General features: G+C 44.0%; 2 protein-coding genes across 2 annotated transcripts in view; one reads left to right on the top strand and one right to left on the bottom strand.

Moving 5' to 3' along the window:
* The window catches only part of LOC118246182 (interferon-induced protein with tetratricopeptide repeats 5-like), a 348,670-nt gene extending 339,863 nt beyond the window's left edge, over positions 1-8,807 (top strand). Inside the window, exons 2-3 of the mRNA XM_035543061.2 lie at positions 4,391-4,461; positions 6,846-8,807. Of these exons, the coding sequence (XP_035398954.1) occupies positions 4,457-4,461; positions 6,846-8,280 (1,440 nt within the window). The 5' untranslated portion in view covers positions 4,391-4,456 and the 3' untranslated portion in view covers positions 8,281-8,807. The remainder of the gene's footprint in view (positions 1-4,390; positions 4,462-6,845) is intronic.
* A 4,832-nt stretch (positions 8,808-13,639) lies between these two features.
* Positions 13,640-23,291, bottom strand: part of SLC16A12 (solute carrier family 16 member 12) — a gene marked incomplete at its 5' end in the record, with an annotated part of 31,556 nt that continues 21,904 nt past the window's right edge. Inside the window, 6 exons of the mRNA XM_050711970.1 lie at positions 13,640-13,902; positions 15,600-15,859; positions 16,912-17,503; positions 19,771-19,914; positions 21,149-21,252; positions 22,086-22,281. Coding sequence (XP_050567927.1) covers positions 13,640-13,902; positions 15,600-15,859; positions 16,912-17,503; positions 19,771-19,914; positions 21,149-21,252; positions 22,086-22,281 — 1,559 coding nt within the window. The remainder of the gene's footprint in view (positions 13,903-15,599; positions 15,860-16,911; positions 17,504-19,770; positions 19,915-21,148; positions 21,253-22,085; positions 22,282-23,291) is intronic.

Raw genomic sequence — 23,291 nt, 5'->3', positions numbered from 1 at the left:
ACAGATATTTCACAGGCAGTTTTGGACTGATTCCCCTCTGCACATGTGGACTATATCTGCACATGCTTTTGGACACTTAAGATTGCAGTTTCACATCCCCGTAGCTCTCTATATTGCTTGGTTGCTCTCAATTTCCAGTTTTTGACAACTTAATTTGCAACGTCATGCTCACTCTTAGCAAAGTCATTTGGTGCAGATATTGAAGCAAGAATCAGCATTTCTGTGCATTGTGCTTCCAAACATGGAAGCTCTAGGCCATTTTCTATTTACATAGCATTGTTGATACATGGACTAAGCTTATCAAAGGTACTATCAGAATCTAACAAAAAAGCTTCAGCACGGACAGTTTCCCAACTTGACGAGGAGATCATATAATTACCAATTAGATCACTATCTCCCTTTCTAACCAAGATGTCAAAGCTTGGTTTATCTGTGTTTTCTGCTTTATCACCATCTTATTTGCACCTTTTCAAACTCCAGATAACCTTCTGTGCTCAAGCTCTTTTCCCACTTTCCCACTTAGTGCCACAGATAGCGTGACCTACAGCTGCTGCAGGAAGACACATCTCCAGGACAAGTGTACCAACACTCCTGTTTATGGATTGCCAGTACTGTGGGAATAGAATTGCTCTGTTCTTCCAGCCATCCTGAAGTTAATCCTAAGGGATAGAAAAAGATGCATTACAATGGAATATTAATAAAACTTCCTTTTATAGTGCATATACTTTAATTTAGCACCTTTAGTCTATGACGATTCTGATTCATTTGTTTTAGTTCCAATAAAAAGCTGTCATATTCCCACCAGACCTGCAGCATAATCCAGTTGGCAGGCAAAACCTGCACCTGGGGCAGGCTGACAGTGAAAGGACAAGCTTGACCACAGCTTCACTGCCTGCTGGATCTCGGCTGGGGCTGAACCCTGCTGCTGTCCTATCGGACCCACTAAAGTGCTGCCTTTCCTGCAGGCTGCTGAGTGCACCACGTGCCCTCATGCTCAACACAGCTGGTCAGGCAGAGCCATCTCCTGGCCAAGCTGCAGGCATAAAGGCAGATTATGTGTACCAGGAGCCATGAAAAGTCTCACGAGGTACCCCTGGGAGTATTTTTTATAACCTTTTTCTCACAAAATGGGAGGACTCAAATACCACAAATATCAATATGAAAGGACAGTAGACAGTATATCAAAAATATGTCTTTATTTTTGGCTCACATTTTAAACTGGAATGAATTCAAGAATGGAGATAGGTCCTATGATGTTTCTTTGTGTGGTACAACTGTAGTTTTTGGGAGAGAGCAGCAGCATGCTCTTTTGGGAGAGAGCAAGCAGTTGCTCATGGTAGTGTGAGCTATTGAGGATGCTAGCACAATGACAGCATGGAGAAGTACAGGCCTAGCACAATAGCAGATCCCTTGAGATGTGGAGGCAAAGGATGTGGCATAGAGGAGGGCAAGCATAGGATGATGTTACGTGAATGTTACATGGATGACACCACATGGGTAAAACAGGTGTCTAAAGCACAGGGGAAAACTGTGCATATATTCACCATCAGAGGCGGGAGGAGCAATGACCCCAATACTCAGCCTATGCACAATAACCAGGTCAAGTTATACTAGCCTGAAATAGTCTCCTTATCACGGTTGCCTTTGGATTTAAGCAAAGTCAGTGCTCTGAGTTGTTAGCAGCTGTTGCCACGAGCTCTACAACACAATTTAGTGCATGACATAAAGCCAAGATGATAAAAGATGATGAGTGACTCCTAAGTCTCTATTTCCCAGCAGGCAGTATTTGCAGCTCCTCTGCCAGATTGAGAAGCTTGTTTTCACTCTCTGGTTCACGTAATCTAACTAATGGATTGCACTAAGGCTGGAGCGCATGAAAGATTTCAGGCTGCTCAGGCAACTAATTAGTAAGGTCCCCTGGGATTCCATTTTTAAAGGCCATCAGGGTCCATCAGTGCTGGTCACTTTTTAAGTACCACCTCTTAAAAGCACTGGAGCAGGCAATTCCAAAATGTCTGAAGTCAAGCAGGTGAGGCAGAAAGTTAGCTTGTCTGAGCAGGGATCTCCTAGAGCTTAGGCAGAAAAAGAAAACCTATGGCCACTGAAAGAAAGGTCGAGTGACATGGGAGGTCTACTGAGATACTATTCACCATTGTAGGGAAAAAAATTGTGCACAAAGCTCAATTACAGTTGAAGCTGGCCAGTAGTGTGTAGGACAACAAAAAGGGCTTTTTAAAGTATGTTAACGGCAAAAGGAGGACCAGAGATAACATTGGTCTGTTACTTGATGAGGATGGTCACCTCACAAATAGGGACATAGGCAAAGCAGAGACATTTAATGCCTTCTTTGCCTCTGTCTCCAATGCCAGTGAAGGGCCCTGGGACCCCTGGAACCCTGAGTGGGAGGACCTTGACTTGGGGGAATGATAAACTCACAGCCAACTCCAACCTTGTGCAGGATTTGCTGCTCCACCTGGAAACACATGCGTCTATGGGGACTGATGGGATTCATGCCCGGGGACTCAAATTGCTGGCTGATGGCATTGAAAGACCTCTCTCAATTATTTTTCAAGGGTCTTGGGAATCTGGAGAGGTCCTAGCTGACTGGAAGTTGACAAATATTGTCCCAGTATTCAAAAAGGGCAAGAACCCTGGCAACTACAAGACCCTGGCAACTACAGGCCTGTCAGTCTCCCTTCAGTGCCTGGTAAAATTATGGAGAAGATTATTCTGCGCATTATTGAAAAACACTTCAAACACAATGCAGTCATTGGTCACAGCCAACACAAGTTCACAAGGGGAAAGTTCTGTTTAATAAACTTAATTTCCTTTTATGACAAGGTCAACTACCTAGTTGACCAAAGGAAGCCAGTTGATATGATCTTTCTGGATTTCATCAAAGCCTTTGATACTGTTTCTCACAGTATCCTTCTGGACAAAATATCCAGCATAGAGCTAGATAAATACATAATGTGATAACACAATTGGATGACAGGTCAGGCTCAAAGGGTTCTAGTAAATGGGGTCACATCATGCTGGCATCCAGTCACTAGTGGGGTTCCAAAGGGCTCCATTTTAGGGCCGATTCTCTTCAGTGTTTTTATGAACAGTCTGGATGCAGGACTCAACTGTATACTAAGATTTCCCACTTTAGTGAAATCTGCAAACACAAATTACTGGGATGGGCAATCACTAACCACATGAAAGGTAACAAGAGCAAGTGCTGGATTCTGCATTTGGGACAGAGCAACCCTGGCTATATAGACTGGGGGACAAGGGGCTTGAGAGCATCCCTTTGAAAAAAGATCTAGGGGTTCTGGTTGACAGAAAGTTGAACAGGAGTCACCAGCGTGCCCTGCAGCCACAAGGGCCAGCTGTATCCTGGGGTGCTTCAGGTGCAGCTTGGCTAGCCAGCCGAGGGAAGGGATTGTCCTGCTCTGCTGTGGTTCACCTCGAGCACCACAATATAGGGACATAAAACTATTAGAGAGCATCCAAAGGAGGGCTACAAAGATGGGGAAGGGTCCATAGCGGCATGTATGAGGAGCAGCTGAGGTCCCTTGGTTTGTTCAGCCCACAGCAGAGCAGGCCAGGGGGAGGCTTCATGGTGGCCTGCAGCTCCCTCACGAGGGGAGCGGAGGGGCAGGCGCTGAGCTCTGCTCTCTGGGGACAGCGACAGGACCCGAGGGAACAGCATGGAGCTGGGACAGGGGAGGGTCAGGCTGGGTGGTAGGGAAAGGTTCTGCACCCAGAGGGTGGTCAGGCACTGGGACAGGCTCCCCAGGGCAGTGGTCATGGCCCTGAGCCTGCCGGAGTTCAGGAAGCATTTGGACAACACTCTCAGACAAGGAAGTGTGGCAATATAAAAATATATTCACCATATAATAGCACAGACACCTTCGTTTTTCAGGGGAGAAAGTGTCCAAGCTGGCAGAAGTGTTTAATTTTTTTTTTTTCCACAGAAGGGGCTTTACTTTTCCAACGCAGTTTTCACACAGGTTTTCAAGGCTCAATTTCTTAGATGCCTCCCTCTCCAAAACAGATTTGATAAACGATTCTCACTTCAATATAAGGACTTTCAAAAGAATGACGATTGCTCCATTTCAAACCTCCTGGGACAGAAACAAATGCTGTGCTTCCAGCAGTTGTGTCCCCACGCTGCCTTTCCAGTCCGCTGTCATTCATTAATCTTTAGGAATAGCAATGCCATAAATCCAAGATGATAAAAGCTGCTGAGTGACTCCTAAGTTTCTATTCCCCAGCTGGCAGTAGTTGCACTTCCTCCTGCAGATTCAGAGAGAGAACTTGGTTTCACTTTCTGGTTCCTGTTATTTCAGTCACACAACACAAGGGCTGGAGCACATAAAAGGCAAGTCACAACAACAGTGAGCACTTTGGCTTCCAAGCTACCTTCAAACAGGTAGAGAAAGGAAAGCAAGGAAAAAGAAGGAAGAACATGAGGTAAGAGAGCAACGTAGCCTCTGAATGCTGCTTTTTTGCTGTGCTCTTATGCTATGGGAATGTAAGTTTATAATATGCATAACAGAAAGCAGTAAGGGACTTGGAGAACTCAAGCATCAGAAAATATTTTATAGAATATTTATTGGAGGAATGAAAATTAAATGAGGATTCCATTGGATGCTGTAATGTTATTGCTTTTTTGGAACTGACAATCAGGAACGCTGTGTGCAGGCAGTTCATGGATGAAATGCAGGCTGCAGTAGCAGCCGCTGACCAGCCAAAAGGGTGGTTGGCACTGATGCAGCTGAGAATTTACTTTCTTTTCTCTACCGCTGCGAGGACCAGCAAACAGTTCTGGATTGCAGTCTGAAGCAAAAGAAAAGTGATAACATTTGCTGAGGACTGTCGTGCACACAGACACTCAAATAGGGCAGAACCAGGATGTTTATGAGAACCTAGGAAATTGCACTCACAAACTAAGTATTGAACTAAGCTAAACTGCATTTAATCTGCATCACAAATCCTTTTGGGGGACATTCATTTCCAACAAATGTCTTTTCATGAAATTACTCTCCACTGTTGTTTTCATCCATGGAAATTTTCTGTGTTCTCAGCTGAGGCAACAAAACAACAGGTAATGCATAATCACTTATTTCATTTTCACAGAATCATGTAGGTTGGGAAGGACCTTCAAGGTCATCAAGTGAAGCCATCAACCTGACGTACCAAGTCCCATCACTAGGTCATGCTCCTTAGTGCCACAATTTGAACAATACATTTCAATTTTGATTTGAAGGGGACTACTTAAATGCTTCAAGCTATTCTTGGACTATTTTTGCTGATTTGGCAGCCAGTATCTGTTCTTCCTTGGTGTTCCCCAGGGGACAAAGGTTTATAACAAGGTAGTGCTCACAGCAGGAACTTGCTCTCACTTCCCCTTCATCCCAGAAAAAATGTAATTTCCTACAGAGTTTTTTAATTAAGAACGGTTGTTGATACCAATCAAGAATCACTTAGTTGGAGAAGATTACTTAATAACGGCAAAGAGGTCAGTAAGACAAACTCAGACATTAACAGCATTTATAAATACCTATTTTCTCTAGTATCTGTAGTACTCCAGGTGGTTTGGAGAGAAACAGGAAAGTGAAGCCTGTGAGTTGAGATAACGACAGTTTATTAAGACAGGAAAAATAATAACAATAATAATAATAATAATAATAATAATAATAATAGTAATAATGTGTACAAAATAAGTGATGCACAATGCAATTGCTCACCACCCGTTGACCGATGCCCAGCCTATCCCCGAGCAGCCGGCCCCCCCACCCCGGCTAGCCACCCCTATATATTGTTCAGCATGACGTCAGATGGTATGGAATACCCCTTTGGCCAGTTTGGGTCAGCTGTCCTGGGTCTGTCCCCTCCCAGCTCCTGCTGCACCCCCAGCCTGCTCGCTAGCAGGACAGAGCGAGAAGCTGAAAAGTCCTTGGCTTGGTGTAAGCATTGCTCTACAACAATTAAAACATCAGCATGTTATCAGCGCTCTTCTCATCCTAATCCAAAACATAACACCCTGCCAGCTACCAGGAGGAAAATTAACTCTGTCCTACCTGAAACCAGGACAGAGGGAACTTACGTTGTTTTGTTTTCCCCAGCATCCTGCACTTTGTCCCAGAGCCAGCAATACCTGCTTCCCAATTCCTCCTTGACTTATCTCCTCAGAATTTTCCAGTCTTTCCTCTCACTCCTTTTTCTCCCAAAAGACACTTCCTCTTTCGAAGTCTTTTTTTTTTTTTTTTTTTTTTTTTTAATGTGACATTGCAGCGGCACAGCAGTGCACGTAGCTCTGTGATAAACATGATAAAATCTTGTCTGCACACCCACAAATGGGGACAGGTAGATGGGGGAACTCGACAAATACCCTGCCTTGGCTGCTGCCAGACTCATCCAAGGTCCTGATATTGTATCCTCACACACATGGAGAAGCCCAGAGACACAAGAGCAGCTGGGGGCATCCCATTTTTATTTGATTACCTCTTTTAGGTGGGCTTCAGCAAACTTTCCAAGCAGGGTAATACATTTCTGAGGCTCAGGGGAGTGCCAACCTTACACTAGAGACCAGCCCTCTTCTATGGCATCTAGACCACCAGCTCTTTGGCTGTGTAAGAGGTGCCCTCAGTTCCACTGGCAAAGAGAATTACTGAAAGAACTGCTGAGCTCTCTAGACTTACGGCGCCCCACAGCTTTGGCTTACTTGAACTACTGTTGACTAGCGGCACCAAGTGAGGTATTGCCTACTTTTGAAGTACATCATGCCCAGTTTAAAAACATGAGTAGCAAAAAGTAAATTGAGTGTAAGTAATCTTTTCTTTGATTTCTTCTAGTACCATTTCCAATAATTCCTTGAAGAAGTCCCTGCTGCAGCTAGAATGTTATTTTACATGGACTTTGCTGAAGGAGGATGTAGATCTCGATTACCTAGAGGAATCAATAATTGATCTGATTGATATTGGATTTTATGAAAATCTCAGAAATTACAATCTACTCTCTTATGTATGTCACCTAAAGCACTCAAACAAGGAAGCCCTGGAAAATCTCCAGAAAGCTGAAGAATTTGTTCAAAAACATTATCCAAATGAAATCGACATGAAAAGTCTTGTTACCTGGGGAAACTATGCCTGGATCTATTACCACATGGCCAGATACGAAGAAGCTCAAGCTTATGTAAGCCAAGTGGAAAACAGCTGCAAAAAACTTTCAGGTACTGCTCAGTTGAAGATTCAGCTTCCAGAAATCTATGTTGAGCAAGGGTGGGCACTATTAAAGTTTGGGAAAAAGTACTATGAGAGAGCAAAGGAGTGCTTTGAAAAGGCTCTGAGCAAAGAACCCAACAACCCAGAATTTAATGCTGGCTATGCAATAGCAGTGTATCGTTTGGAAGAACATTCTAATGGAACAAATGAAGAAGCAAACTCAACTGTGGAGATCCTGAAGCGTGCAGTGGAACTGAATCAAACGGACACTTTTCTTATGGCACTACTTGCATTAAAACTTCGGGAGTTACGTCAAGATGATGAAGGGGAGAGATACATTGAAAAAGCAATGCAGAAAACCCCCAATCTTCCTTATTTCCTGCGATATGCTGCCATATTTTATAGAAAGAAAGGAGAAGTGGACAAGGCACTGGAGATTTTGAGAAGAGCCTTAGCAGTGACACCAAAATCTATCTTTTTGCGTCACCAGATGGGAGTCTGTTACAGAGCAAAGCTGAAGCAGTTGGAAAGGGCAGGAAATCCACCTCAAGATCAAGTGGAAAAACTCACTCAAGAATGCATTTTTCATTTTAAAGCAGTGATTGACCAAAAAACAAAATTTTGTTCTGGCTATATTGACTTAGCAGTCATGTATGCAAAAGCAAAGAAGTATAAAGAAGCAGAAGAGACATTTCAGAAAGCATTTCAGATAAATAATCTGACTTCTGATGAAAAACAATCACTATACTACCGATACGGATATTTTCATCAGTATTGTAAGAGATCAGAATCTGAAGCCATTAGATATTACAAAGAAGGGCTGAAAATTGGAGGAGATTCTTATGAAAGATATATGTGCAAAACTGCCCTCAAAAAATTGTTGGGAGAGAGAATTCGGAGAGGTTTAGAAGATGAAGTAGATTTTGGTATACTTGGACTCATTCACCAGCTAGATGGTGAGAACCGAGAAGCAATTGAGTGCTATGAGAAAGCCATTGAACGTAACCCTGACAATGAAGAATATCTGAGTGCGTTATGTGAGCTACGACTTTCCCTCTCAAGCTGAAGCCCCCAAAATCCCTTCTCAAAAAAAAAAAAAAAAAAAAAAAAAGCACATTTTATGGTTGAAGTTATAACCAGATTTTAAGGTTGAAGTTATAACCAGATGAAAAACCTGGTACCACCACCTTCTGGTGATGGTGTAGAAACTGTAGATGATGACTGGATGATGATTGTGCATTTGCTTGTTCGTTCACTGCTAAAGAGCATGCTTAGAAAGAATAAATAATAGCTAAGCAATCTTAGCCTTCCGTACTAATAGTAGTATAAAGGTTGTCTTTGAGTGATGATCTGCAGGACACAGCTGGAACCAGATCTTACCTTCTACTGAGAAAAAGATCAGGGAATTATGCTATTTTAACATTTAACCTATCAATTTGAAAGGCATGCTGATGCTACAATGGACATTGCTGGTGCATTTTCAAATATTAAGGAAAGACTCTTTTTGTGTCATTTAGAAGAAATTTGTGTTGAAGACTTGTTCAGATTACTACCTTGTGTGCTGTTTAACATAAATGACCACTGTTTAAACAACCACAGTTTGTCTAGTTTACTTGGAAACTTAAAACGTGTATTATTGTTGTGAACTATCAAAGAGCATTGCATCGTCCAACTGCTGCTTCTAGTATCTCTCCGCTGACCAACGCTCATGTTAGTAGATGAAAGAAAGGGAAACATCCTTTCAAAAAAGTAAAAGGGATAAAGTTTGGGCAGGATATGGAAAAGTCAGGAGATAGCCCCATTTATTTTCCCAGACTCTTGGCAAGGCTGGTTTCAGAGATGCTCCCCCAAAGAATTAAATTGTGCAGAAAATAGCATCCATATAGTTTACCCAAACTGGCACTCTTGGGAACCACTAGAGCAAACGTCTGGAGTGGAAGGAAAGGCAGCGTCTGAGATGCCAGAGAGATGGTTGTCTGTGGCCACATTGTGAAACAAGCCAGGGACAGAAAACACGAGCAATGTACTGAACCAGAAATGGAGCATGGAGTGGAGCTGGAGAACTGGACAAATGGAAACCCGAGTGCAAGGTGCAGGTGGGAGAAGGGCTGAGTGAACACAGAGCACGCAAGAAGGGAAGAAAGGGTTGAGAGGACAGTGACTAGGTTAAGGAAGTGATTGTCTTCAGATATCTAACTAAAGGTATTCACAGCTTGCCAGTCTAATTCCACATTACATACCTTGGCATAATAGATGATGGTGCTTGGCAAAATTAATACTGCATTTCCGGAACACTCCTGAGCCCTAGCCAGTCGTGTAGAACGAAGCCAGCTGGTGACAGAGCCCACACACCAGGTTAAGGTGCGCATTGAAGTTTGACAACAAGCTTCAGAAGATGTCAGAGCTTCAGCCACACATATGGCAGCAACACTATCCAACTGCCAGCGCTTAAGCAGCCTGTACACGTGCCCCTGGGAGGATGGGAGGGTGGGCATTTCTGTTCCCAGCCCCCCTGGAGTCTTCCTGCCCCCTGAGCAGCAGCAGGCCCCATGCACAGACAGGACAGTGTCCTACAGGAGCGTAAAACATGGTGCCAGGCAATGAAGCACCAAGGAACCTCTCAGCTCTCTGAGAATCTTTTACAGCACGAGCAAAAGCAGCCAGGAGCATAACAGTGTGCACAGCACACTCAACCACACCTGGGACTGCTAACTTAACAAACTTAACCAAGTCTGGCCTCGTTTTCTAGCCACCTGCCAGCTTTTCCTCTTACAAACAGCGGCGGCCCTACCTAGGGAAAGGGGAGGGAGGGAGGAGAACGGGGAGGATGGGAGCGGGACTGACACACGGTGCTCAAAGCTCGTAGGTACAACGGCAGGGCTGAAGTCAGGAACTGGTGATTACCTACGGTGCTGGGCTCAGCTGTGGGGCAAAACGGTACACGAGGTGACCCCGCTACGCTGCTCGGTCTTGAGGTTTCTCACGTCAGCACAGTTTCCATCCAAGCCCTCCTGAGGGCAGCAGGGAAGAGACGAAGGGACGGGTCGCGCAGGCTCCCGAAGCCCCGGTTGCACACCCCTGCTCCCCTCCACACCCTGCCGCCCCTTTCCCGGGAAACACGGAGAGGCAGCGAGCTATTTCGGGCAAAAAGGCGAGCCTGAAAGGCTCGATCTTCATCACCGTGAGCGATCCTCATCGCCTCCCGCTGGGTGGTGCTGCGGCACCGCCACCCGCGCCGCCCAAGCCCAGCGGGCAGAAGCGGAGCGGCGCCGGAGCGAAGCCGGCTGATCCGCGTGTGAACGCAACTGCCTCGCTGCAGGAAAAAGCGGGGGGGGGGGGCTAACCCTGCACGAGGCATTCGTTTGTGAGCCTCCTAGGATCATCTAGGAGACTGTACTGGAATACATCAGAAGTCACTTAGCAGAAAGCATTATTTATTGAGGCGATTGTGCTTAAGGACTTCATCGTGCTGACCAGGAGGTGTTGTTACAGCTTATCTTAACCATGCCCTTTCTTCCCAAATAAACTTGTGACACTTCAGAAAGCAGACAAGGAATATTGGCAGTATGAGGTATATTCACCATATAATAGCACAGACACCTTCGTTTTTCAGGGGAGAAAGTATCCAAGCTGGTAGAAGTGTTTAATTTTTATTTTTTTTCCACAGAAGGGGCTTTACTTTTCCAACGCAGTTTTCACACAGGTTTTCAAGGCTCTATTTCTTAGATGCCTCCCTCTCCAAAACAGATTTGATAAACGATTCTCACTTCAATATAAGGACTTTCAAAAGAATGACGATTGCTCCATTTCAAACCTCCTGGGACAGAAACAAATGCTGTGCTTCCAGCAGTTGTGTCCCCCGCTGCCTTTCCAGTCCGCTGTCATTCATTACTCTTTAGGAAGCCCTGACAGCATCCTGCATCTGCGCAGGCAAGTGTCTGGCTGCCACCCAGGACAGAAAGAGCTCTGCAGGCCCCACCAGCCGGGCACTGCTCAGCACTGGGAGTTTGGGGTTAAATTCAGACCCGGAGCTGTTGGGCAGCTGGGGTTTGTAGCAAATGACATCCCAGGAGGGATGTCAACAAGCCTCAGGGTGGTTTTGCCTTAGCTCACCTTTGCAAAACTGGGGCTTGTTTGTGGACTCTTCATTTTATGCAATTGCTCCTAAGCACTTTTTTGTTTGTTTGGGCCCCATTCACTGGATCCCTAACTACCCTGCTCTTCAGGACCTGCTCATTCACTCTATGGGGGAGTAAGTGCTAAATCCACGCGTTAGTTGCCCGACCCTGAGGTACTTTTTGCTAACATGAAAATTCAGCTTTCCACAGGTACAATGCAAGACTAAACACAAAGCTGAAACAGCAGAGCTGTCCAAAGGCCTAGAAAAAAAAATATAAAACCAATTAAAGATCATATTCTGCACTTACACTGTGCTTTCATGCACTGCATGGAACACCTGGAACAGAGCATTAGCACTGGCAGGATTCATCTGAATGCTCTTTCCAAGCTCGCATCCATCACTGCTCAGTGGTCTGGTGGGAAAGCACCATGTTGTCCTGACAAATTGTTCACAGCTTTCTCAGGTGTCTCTGCCTACTGCTGCGCTGTGCTATGCCAGCCTACCCTGTATGGAGAACAGCCTGAATATTATCGTCCCTTAAAAAACAAACAAACTGTAACTGTACTTCTGGAGCATGGTAGTGGTAAATGCTTTGAGCGCAGACAACTGAAGTCAAACAATTTTAATATGTTATATTTGAAATATGCATGAAAAATAGAAGAAATTGATACGCATACTATTCATATATATAAAAAATACATTATGACCCCGTGGGTGTACTCCTGATCTAAATCAAATTTGTGAACAGCAGCCTGTGTTGCTTTCACTTCTGAGGCACAGAATGGAATAGGACACCAATAGCAAACATCAAATATACTGCAAGTGATTAACAAAATTACTAGCATAGCATTAATAAAACTTATCTGGACTCTGATCAATTTGCTAGTGAACAGAATACAGTTTTATACAGCATCAAACAGAAAAGATTTGCACTTCAGAATGTGAAGTTCCTCCATCTCTAACAGTTTCACTTTGGACATGTAGAAGCATCCCATTATTCAATAAACCATCACATCAGTAATTTACCCCCATGAGCTACATTCAGTCTCTAGGTCCCATGAATCAGCCAGCTGTAGTACATCCCTAGCACAAGTAGCAGGAAATCATCAGCAAATCACAGCTGTTGCTGTCTGGCCAGCCAGGACAAGTGATCTGATCAGCTCTCCAGTTGGTATCAATGAGTAATTTGCACCACCTGAAGATATGTCTCCTGGATCCAAAAAGGGACAGGCTTGCCATTGCAATATGCAGGAGGAGCAACTTGTCTGTCAAGATCTTCTTTAGTAATAGCATCTGGGGTGGGAGTTTCTCAGTCGTCTGCTCCCAAAAATTAATTTTTTCAACAACTAGTGATTTTACAGGAGGAAGAGACTCTGCATTTGGAAAAACATGAGCTTCTCCTCCCAGTCTCCTGGGCTGCCTTTGGACTTCTTCCAACTAATGAAGCTAGAGCAGGTTTGTCTACCAGCACATCTAGTCTCCTGGTACAGATTTACTCCTCTTCAGATGGCTGAGCAGCCACAGCAACTCTTCGATCCACCCAGAAAAGATCAGCTGGAGGATCATACCTGGAATGTCACTGTTTAGAAACTCATCCTTTAGAGGTTTCCAGGAGAAAGAAAAAAGAAAAAGAAAAAAAAGAAAAAACAACAGTCACCTCAAAATTTTGCTGTAGGGGGACTAGGAAAGTAGCTCTAAAACCACATTTGAAATGAAGTTGCAATGTATGTACAAGATGCAGGCACACTGTAAAACTTAAAGCTGCTTCAGAGATACTTTCAGCATTAATCACAGCTTCCTGGCAGATTTTATAACAAATAGCTTTGGCATTTGAAAGAGTTATTGACAAAGAGTTTAATGAAGACTGATAAATGGAGAGGTTTCTCAGTGGCATGTGTTACTCCATTGAAACAATTGACTGGAACACCAAAAAAATTTATTTCATTAATACTATTTTTGAAATAATTTAAACATTATTGTTCAGCTTTGGTGACTGATTACTTTGTATTTTTCTTTCATTATATCTGATTACCTTTTTTGAGATTACCTTTGGAGTCAACATATTTCCTTAGAAATAAATCTGTCGACACTTGTATCTACCAACTCTCTTTACTTTCAGTCTAGCTTTGTTCTATTACTGCATTAACTTTCTATTCTGTGTGTAGATTTTAGCCTACCAAAACCTGACATAAAAACCTAACAGAGATGCCTTGTTTCACAGAAGTAGCATCTTCAACAGTGCAACACAATGCAGCCCCCTCTGTCTCAGTCACAGCTGCACAGCGCTGAATCTTGACGGTACTTGTCATCTGTTGCTATAGCTGCTTGTATCCACAGCCAAAAATTCAGCATCCTTTTGGTCTAATTCTCCAGTGACAGAGTAAGCTATTGCTCCATTTGTCCAGATGTGATGTTTGCTGTGGGTATCATTGGTGAGTGACCTTAAATGCGTTCTTTTGATTTTCTTTGCCAGTCTCGCAAAACACAGTAACGTTGAACTAAATATCATAGAAAATCCACACAGGAGGAATGACGCGGTGTAACTGCCCGTTGTATCCACAAGCCAACCTGTACGAAGACAAATCATGTTTTTTTTCAGGCCTGACAGAATTCTTATAATTTGGAAATCCTGTGATCAGCAGCACTTCTGGAGTTGTATCACATATAAACGCCATCAAACAAGACAGGTTTACATCGCCATCACTATACCTTTACCTCCTGGGGCTGGGGGAAATTTGTCCACAACATCAGCAGGCAGATAAGTTTATTATGGGCCTTTGTTTGGAAGTCAAACCCATGAGAAAAAGCACAGCAGTCATCGCCACGATACTGCACAGACATCTTTCAACCACATGGATTGAACCGGCCGTCTTAAGACATGCTTAGAAGAGCCACAGGATTAAATACGGTGTACATGAGATCCCCTTGACTGAAATAGCTAGCAAGCTATGCCCTAGGCTCATGCATCACTTCAAAGTATTCCCTTTTGCAGTAGCTTTTGCTACAGAAAATTAAATTAAAAGCCTCAGAAACAGAATCCAATTGGAAATTGATGTGAACAGCAGAGATGTGCAAGACATATTTATACATTTGAAAAAGATCTCTGACCTTCTGTAATATTCAAAACTGTCAAGATCTTTCTAAAGAATAACAGGAGTACAGCTCTCATCATTACTTCACTGCAATGAAACTGATAGGGGAAAAGATGCTTTGATATCACAGGGATGAGTTTGTGACCAACAGTAGTGAAGCTGACTCACTCACTGTTCAAAGCAGTTCAGAGATAAAAAGATTAAGTCCTCTAGATCAAAAAAATAACAAAACCAACAGCTTGCAATGAATCTCTTTAGCTAGCATTTTCAAAACTGTATGATTTCAGAGAAATCTTTTCTTCCATCTACTTACACAGTTTCTTACTTATGTGAAGTGATAATGTAACAGATCTTAGAAGCCAGATTTCATAGTGTTTTTGTCTGTTTTTTGTTTGTTTTGTTTTGTTTTTAATTTCAGCTTACTCTATATGTAGAAATCATTCCATCAAGACAGAGCTTAAGTGGATCTCAGGTCTTATGAAGGTCTATGTGTGTTGTTTCCCTGCCCAGGGACTACCTGCCCATTCAGTGTGTATTTCCTATCCTTTCCTATTACATCTCACCAAAGCCTACCTGCATTTCTTCCAGGGAAACTGAAAAGGAGATGACAAGGCACTTTGCATCGTCTTCCCACCAGTCCAATAAACACACCAGAGGAATATTATTTTGACCAATTCAAAGGGAAAAATGGGGACTGTTACTAATATACTCAAAATGTTGAAAAACCTATAGCTTGAAAATTAGAGTAAATACTGTACCACAGCTTTTAGTCACTAGTGAGAGAGAAAGAAGCTGCAGGAGAACAGCCCAGAGCCAGTGGCCAGGTCCTTCCCACCTGGACACCACAGAGTGCATGCCTGCGCTTGGCCTACCCTATGCTTCACCCTTCAGTACACAGTTCCACAGACAGAGAATGCTCCGTCAGAGGGTAAAACATGAGATGCTCAAAAGCTTCCAGGAGAAAAAAAACAAAAACAAAAAAAACCACAATTTTTTCAAAGAAACCTTCCATCAAATTGTAAAATGGTAATTGACAGTGACAGTAAAATGCTTACTATGACATTGATATCTATTTTTGTCCAAGTCTAGACTAAATGCCAGACTATTCTGCTTTGGTCAACAGTTGAAATCAAAGTAATGATATGATTATAGGAAAGTCATTTGTGAACTGACCTGCAACAGGTGGGCTCACTAGATACGGTATGGCATGCAGAAAATACACAACACCCAGTGCTGATGATAAGGAAGAAGTTCCCACTACATCTGCCGTCACAACAGGGATCAGCGTTACATAGGCTCCATCAAAGTAGCCAAAAGTAAATGAGAAAGGCACAAGCAAGGGGAAGGTCTGGAGAACTGGCAAGAAAAGGCAGCAGAGGCCATCCATTCCCACAGCAAAGAGGTAGCAAAAGTGCCGGTACTTCTTCAGACACCTGCAAATTCAAAACAGGAAAGAATTTCACTGGACACAGCATTTCGGTCGCTATGCAGCACTTCAGTCTCTCTCTCTCTTTCATATTGCTCAAATTTAAGTCCAACTTATTACCCCGTCTTCAAGATGAAAAGCTCAACCAGTGAGGAGCTTGGCTGAGGAAAGATACCCCGCTACAGTTGCAAAAACCCCTGGAGAGCAGCACCCCACACTGTTCTTAGGCCTGCCCCTAGTGAGAGGAGCCGCTCAGCTGCTAGGATTTTGCAGCCCTCTGAAGTCTCAGTGTTCAAAGCAGTATTTCAGGGGCTTTCCAGCTCAAAAAGGTGCTCTCAGTATTATGCAAAAAATGCTAGAGTACATCTGTCTCAGCTTCACATCGGCCCTTAAATGCTGGAGTTAGTTTAGCCAAGTGAGATGGCAATTCCTCTCTCCCTGCCCCACAAAACCAATGACTGATTTTTCCTACAAACCAAATAAGCACAAAGAATATTGCGTTCTTTAGAACCAAAACATCTCTTAGTTTAGCCAGATGCCGCACACAGATGTCTCGACTGGCTGAGTTAATAGAGCATGGTGAGTTCTCTTATACTGGGAAGTGTATAACAGTTTTAGGTCAGTCCTGAGTACATGCCCGACAGTGGTAGGCCAGACCTTTGTTCCTTTTCCATCACTTCTGCATCTCTCCAGCAGCACAAAAGAGATGGAAAGGCACAAATAGTATCATCCTCTAGGGATTACGTACAGAGGATCATGCTTGATGTACCTTGGGCAAGAGGTTACATTTCCATAGTCAAATGCAAGAGCTTTTAGCTTTTCACAAACACATCATTTCTTGGGTTTGGGGGAGGATCCAGTAGAAGCCAATGAACTCCAAAGAGACAAAACCATTAAACAGCAAGCATTTCTGAAAGTTTGATTGTTCGTTGTTTTTCTGGAAAAGTGACAGGTGCTACAGACAACATCGATAATGTTAACTTTTACGTGCATTACACCCCACTTGGATCTAGCCTCCCATCGGATAAAGCTTGCATTTCCTTAGCCGTACGCCATTACCTTCTGTCTGTTAGCCATCCAAAGGTGATGTTACCAATGATATCAATGACACCAAGTATGGACATGAGGAAGGCAGCCTGGTGATGGCTCACTCCAACGCTCAAGGCATAAGGCACTAAGTAGACAAAGAGAGGGCTGCAGCCATACGCCATAAATAAAACTGACACTGCTAGCACCATGAAGCCTGGCATCAGCAAAAAGTCATATTCCTTCCATGAACAGTAGCATAAACACTCATGCGACCATGCTTTGATTAAAGGTGAACAGACGGACATTCGCTTTAAGTCTTGTTTCTGAGCTTCAGGGACATACTCCTGTTCAAGAAGCCCCGGAGCAGTTTTACGGTCCTCCTTAAGGGCGATAGGCCGCATCAAGGCACCACAGACGCAGAGGTTTAGAACAAAACCTCCCAGGATGAGTAATGCCCCACGCCAGGAAAACTGCTCAATTAGGAGTTGGACCACGGGGGCCAGGATGAAGGTACCAATTCCGCTTCCAGACATGGCTATCCCATAAGCCAACGCTTTCCTCTTGTTGAAATATTTGCCCACCATCGCGATAGCTGGAGAATAACAGAGTGCAAACCCAAGTCCTAGAAGAGAAAGCACAGTGCAGATGGCTTAATTCTGAGCACGACATATGGAACACATTAAATCAAACCACACAGCCTACTTTCATCAGCACCAATGAATAGGAAGCTCTTCCTGACATGCAGCCCAGTCACAGTGTGGAAAGAAACCAGGATGATTCCCTTCTTCCACCATCAGGGTCACTGACTCGACAAATCTAATGGATCATTATAAATCTATGATAACAAGGCTCAGAAAGGAGTGATGGGGTGCATTTAACAACAAGAACAAGGACTATCAATGAATATCAGAAAAACAGCATGTCAGTTTTTCCTGGATACCAGATGAGGACTCATGGATACCAGATGAGGTCTCATCCCAGAGCCTGCACAGACACCGATGTGGGGCACACTGGTCTGGTGAGGCAATGCTTTGTGTTTCAGTCTAGTGCAAACCCAACCATTAATTTTCAGGTCTCAAAGGCAGCACAAGGAGTTAGACTCTGTCACTGATATCCTGCACTAAACATGTTCTAGTCAGCTAAACTAACTCAATGCAGCAGCTGGTTGGAGTCCTGAGCATTTATAAATCCCTGGGTAAAGGTACAGAGGGGAAAAAAGCCTCAAAAGACAAAGCCATGTCCGAGTCAGCAGACAAATAAAATCCATCTCTTGGAAGAGACTGTGGTCTCTGATGCAGAAACCAGAGAGATTTTAACCATCAAATACTTGCACCGATACTAAAACATGCATTTCTGAATCAGACACTGAAACGTGTTCCTGACTAGGGTTTTGGAACACATCCTACGTTCGGGTTAAAAGGGTCCCCATGGCTTCTGGCAGAACTTGCCAGCCATGGAGGTAATCACCTGTGCCATAACCGGCTTGCAAGGTTCTCCTCAAAGGCCTCCTCTGTGCTGGGCAGGCGCTGCGCTAAGTGGATTAGAGAGGGCAAGGGAAGGAGACGGCAGAGCAGCTGTGGCAAGTACACTCTATTTTGAATGAGTTGGCAGCAGAAATAGGTCCCCAAAAGCCAAAAATGTCCAGTGAAAAGTGGAAATGCAAAGTTTGTGACTGAAAATATTTCCACACCTTCTAGGGTGAGCTCTGCTACCTATTGTCAGTCCCCCTTCTCATCTCTGCCTCACTCTTCAGTTTCAAGTCCAGCATTTTTATGGACCTTTGTCAGTTATGTTCCTACCTCCTCTCTGGGTTGGAGCATCACCACTAGCATTTACCAACAGTTATCTCTACATTAATCACTCCCTACAGACTAGAAGTTAACTGCTCGCAGAATGGACTCTTTACAGCCCCATCTACAAAGTGCAATTGCTTTTCCACCCCAATATTCGTTGTGGTTTTCACTAAGGAAGCCTCAGCGGCATTAGGGTGGTATGTGGCATAGCCCTTTTGAATTACAAGGAACCTTTTTATTTGTTATGAACACATTTGTCAACAGATTAACATTGTAATGAAGGAGCTACATGCACTACAATACGGATTTTTTTTTTTTAAATAAGCTGTTGGCAGCATGTGAACTGCAGTAATTCCACCACCTCCTTACTAAACAGCAGGGGACCAAGTACAAGGGCTTATATCACCGTGGCTACCAGGTCAGTATTAATAATGAAGGAATGACAGTGTGACCATAGGCACCACTAACGTTCCTCAGTTCACAGCAAACACAGGATAATTGGACAGAGCAAAAATATCTGCTATCAACATACCTGAACGCAAATGGAGGAGCTGCTACAACAATACTATCAGCCAGGGATGTGTTCGCTTTTCAAAGGGAATATAATGCAGATAAAAATAAAGTCCACAACTGAGGTACTAGGTATTCACCCAGGGCTACTCTGCCCACCTAGTCCTTTTGTTTTGATTTAAATTTCATTTTTTAATATGCAAATATTTGGCGGCACTCTAGAACCACTACCATAACAAAATCCTCACAAATCACAGGCGAAAGAGAAAATTTTATGTGTATCTCCTGCAGCAGACATCTTTCCTGACCTCCCATAATTTCACAGCTTTTTCCCATAGTCTTCTCTCTAACAACGTTAAAGAGATGCTTTTGCAGCATGCAATATTTGGGCTGTACAAGACCCACTGACTGCAGCAAGAGCCCCTTTTTTTACAATGAGGGGAACAAGCCTCAGTATCTCTACTGACCACTGCTGTGGCAATATGACATGGAGAAGAGATCACCACTCTTAAAAGGAAAGACTATCATTTTTTAACATTCCTGTGTCATTTTCCTGACTGGACCAAAGGAGCTGAGTGCCTCCTACCTGTAAGGACTCCTAATGATAAGTAGAGATGTTCCAGGCTGGCGGCGAAGGAGCTCAAAATTAGTCCAGTAGATGCAAGCAGCCCTCCTAGCATGATACCAACTTGGCAGGATACATGATTACTGATTAAACTCCCAAGTGGGGCTTCAAAGAAACAAATAAAGCTGGTAGTTAATAGCAAGTCCTCAGACATAGTTCATTGCAACTAACATCAAGGGAAAGAACACAGCAGGCAAGCAGGGGAAAGTGGTGATCACAGCAATGCAGGGTGGTCTTTCAGCATCCCTTCCTATCAGAATGGTGTGAGAATCAAAAACCTTCTAAAATTATTTTCCTGAAAGTCAGGATAAAACTAAAGTTTACAGTAGCTTTTTCAGCAGATCAAAGTCATTACGGGACACAGCTATTCTGAAGTTTTCAGGGTCAAGAGAGGCCACAGCAACAACCGGATACGGCCCACGCTGTTCTTTACTCCATTCTTACAACTGCAGAGACCTTCCCCAACATGCAATCTGCTCTTCAGACTTCAGAAACTTCAGGCGTCCTTCCTGCGGGCTCTGTGCCAGACTTAGGTGTAAGAGGTCTCGCATCATTCGGACCATCTCCAGAGCCACCAAACCTGTCCTGAACTTCTCCTACAATAACTGTTCCCAGGTCACCCTGCCTCTACCAGGGGGTGTCATCACCAGCCCTCTCCTTCTCTGCTACCTGCAATGCCAGGACAAGCTTATCCTCATCTATCTTTTTTCAAGATATAACCTGGCTGATGCAGAAGAGATGCTATGTCTCAATTCGGCTGTGTCCCTATGCCCTCATGGCTATTCTCATGGATTAACCCCTGTATGGCAGGATTAAAGCCTGAATTTTCACCTAATTGTATAATTTTGAAGTAAATCCATAAGAAACTTTAATACAGCTGCTGAATTGATGCATATTATTCTTAGTAGCACAAAACTTCTTTTTAAGGGAAAAGAATATTTGTAAATACAAGTCTGCTAAAATGATGATGATGTGACACGATTCAAAGGCTAGAAGTACAGACTGTGCTAACTCTCAAATATGATTCCAATCAATAGGCAACAGAAACACGTGCTCAGTTAGCAGCTCTCAAACACAACTTGTCCCACTAGACCTTGACAAAAGTACATTTCTGGAAACTTAGATCATTTGACAAAACAAAATTCTGTTTCTTTTCTGTAGTATGAAGACACTCCCTTCCTGCCCAACTATGCTGAGGGAAGCAGCTCGGTTATACCAGACCCCAGAGAGTCCGCAGCAACCATGTTTCCCAGCCTACTCCACTGGCTGATGGGTGTGCCAAAACCAGATGGAGCTGAAGAAAAAGCAGTCACACTTGTCGTCAAAGTGTAATACACACCACAGAGCATCGTGGCACAGTCGACAATGGAGTGGATCCAAGCTGTTCTGGCATAATCCTGCCCAAAATATGCCTGGAACTCCACAAAAAAAATGGAGATGCACCTAGGAAAGACAACATGAACAACAATCTGTTAAACCTGGGATATTTGCCTCACAGAAAGCAGTCTCATTCTTCAGCAATAAAGAGAACCTGCTTGAAGGTCTTCTCCAGCTCCCAGGAAAATTAAATCTGTGGTTTGTCTAGATCCCAGCTGGATGGACATTTTTAAACAGTTGCAAAAGGGTATTGGAAATGAAGATAATTAATACATGAGACAAAACATCAAATGGCACATGCAAGTTTAGTAATCCCAACAGTACTTTATATAAAGCACTTTGGTTAGTGTGATTCAACCAGGGAAGAATCCTTGCTTTGCACTGGCAACAATGGAATCACAAAATGGCGTCCAGCTATGATCCTAACAGGGGAATCAGGCTGATTTAGAACCTAATTCAGATAGATTTAACTAATTGAGAGAGATTACACTGTGTCGACATTTGCATGCCACTTCTGTGCTATTTATCCCAAGATCCTAGACTTCAGATCCTTAAACCTGGCAGCTTTATTTTAAAATATGTATTTTTTTTAGTAGGAAACACTGCATTTATATTATATTGACTGTCCAAGAAGATGCTGTGCCAGTGCCTCTCCCTCCCCAGGGTGCCTGTCTCTCAGTTTAACATCCACGTTCACAGGAACCAGGCTCCTCTGTCTCCAGCTGACAACAAAGCGGCCCAGCAGCAGCTATGGAAGCCATCTCACCCCAAACACATACATCGTGTTTGTGCAAGGCAGTGGTCTATTCCTCTTCTTTCCATTTTTGAGAAATATTTCTGAGGGGAAAAAAGAAAGGGGTGCCACAGCAGGCCGGAGAGACAAGCAGCAGCCCCTTTACCTCGTCACGGCCCTGGTACAGATGGTGACCAGGAAGCAGCCGGCAACGATCATCCAGCCCCAGCCGCCATCAGGTGGGCCACTGCGCGGGGCCATGGCGCGGTGCGGCGACGCTCCTCTTCCCCACCTCAGGGCCAGGGGCTGGCTCCTGCCACCGCTGCTCGCTGGGGCAGCCCGGCCCGTGGGCTGCTCGCCATCTGCAGAAAGGGAAGAAAAACAGGCAGACAGGGGTCAGGGTACGGAGCTGTGAAACCACACTGCCTGGCTAGGAAGTGCGGCTTTGGTACATAAAGGTGAGGCTTTCCTTTCAAACGCAGTGTACTGAAATGTGTGAGAAGCAAGACCACGTCACCAGAATTTGTCCCCGTGTCTGGTATCCCTTTCCTCAGGGTAATTTCCTCAGCAGTTGCATCCTACCACGACAGGCTTTTCCCCACAGATGTCACAGCATGTACAGCCAACTCACTTTGCTGGCGCCCGCCACTGCAGCTCAGTTACGTTCAGTGGGGCTCCACCAGCACACACTAGTCCCTGGCCTGGCCTTTATTTTAAACTGCAGTCTCTGTTCAAAGCAGCTATACTTCCCGGTACACAGTTTAGTGCAAAATTCACTTTTAAGGGAATACAATGTGGAATTCGCCGATCTATTCTCCTTAATCACCAGTGATAGGACCCATGGGAATGGTGTCAAGCTGCGGCAGGGGAGGTTTAGGCTACACATCAGGAAGAGGTTCTTCACTGAGAGGGTGGTCACACACTGGAACAGGCTCCCCAGGGAAACAGTCAATGCACCAAGTCTGTCAGAGTTTAAGAAGTGTTTGGACTGTGCACCTAGTCATGTGGTCTAAAATTTTTGGGTAGACCTGTGTGGTGCCAGGAGTTGGACTTGATGATCCTTATGGGTCCCTTCCAACTTGGGATATTCTATGATTCTATGATTCATATAAAAAGAATTCACCTTTGTATGAAAAGTGAATATTCCTTGTAAAAATCAGAGTAGGACAGAGCTCTCTGACCCAAACCAGAAAGGTTACCCAGAGCTGGCCCTAAATATCACCACAGGTGAGCCTTTGAGAAGTATTCACAAGCTGCCTTCCCCCAAAATATCAGAAGGTGCATTGCAAAAAGCTTACAAAATTATTGGAAAAAAAAATGTACACACATTGCCAAACTTAGAAGTGAACAAACTGGGAGAAAACAGAAATGC

Source organism: Cygnus atratus, chromosome 7, assembly GCF_013377495.2.
Source record: "Cygnus atratus isolate AKBS03 ecotype Queensland, Australia chromosome 7, CAtr_DNAZoo_HiC_assembly, whole genome shotgun sequence".
Classification (NCBI taxonomy): Eukaryota; Metazoa; Chordata; class Aves; order Anseriformes; family Anatidae; genus Cygnus; species Cygnus atratus.
Note: the sequence above shows the minus strand (reverse complement) of the source record. Positions and strands in the feature narration are given on the sequence as shown.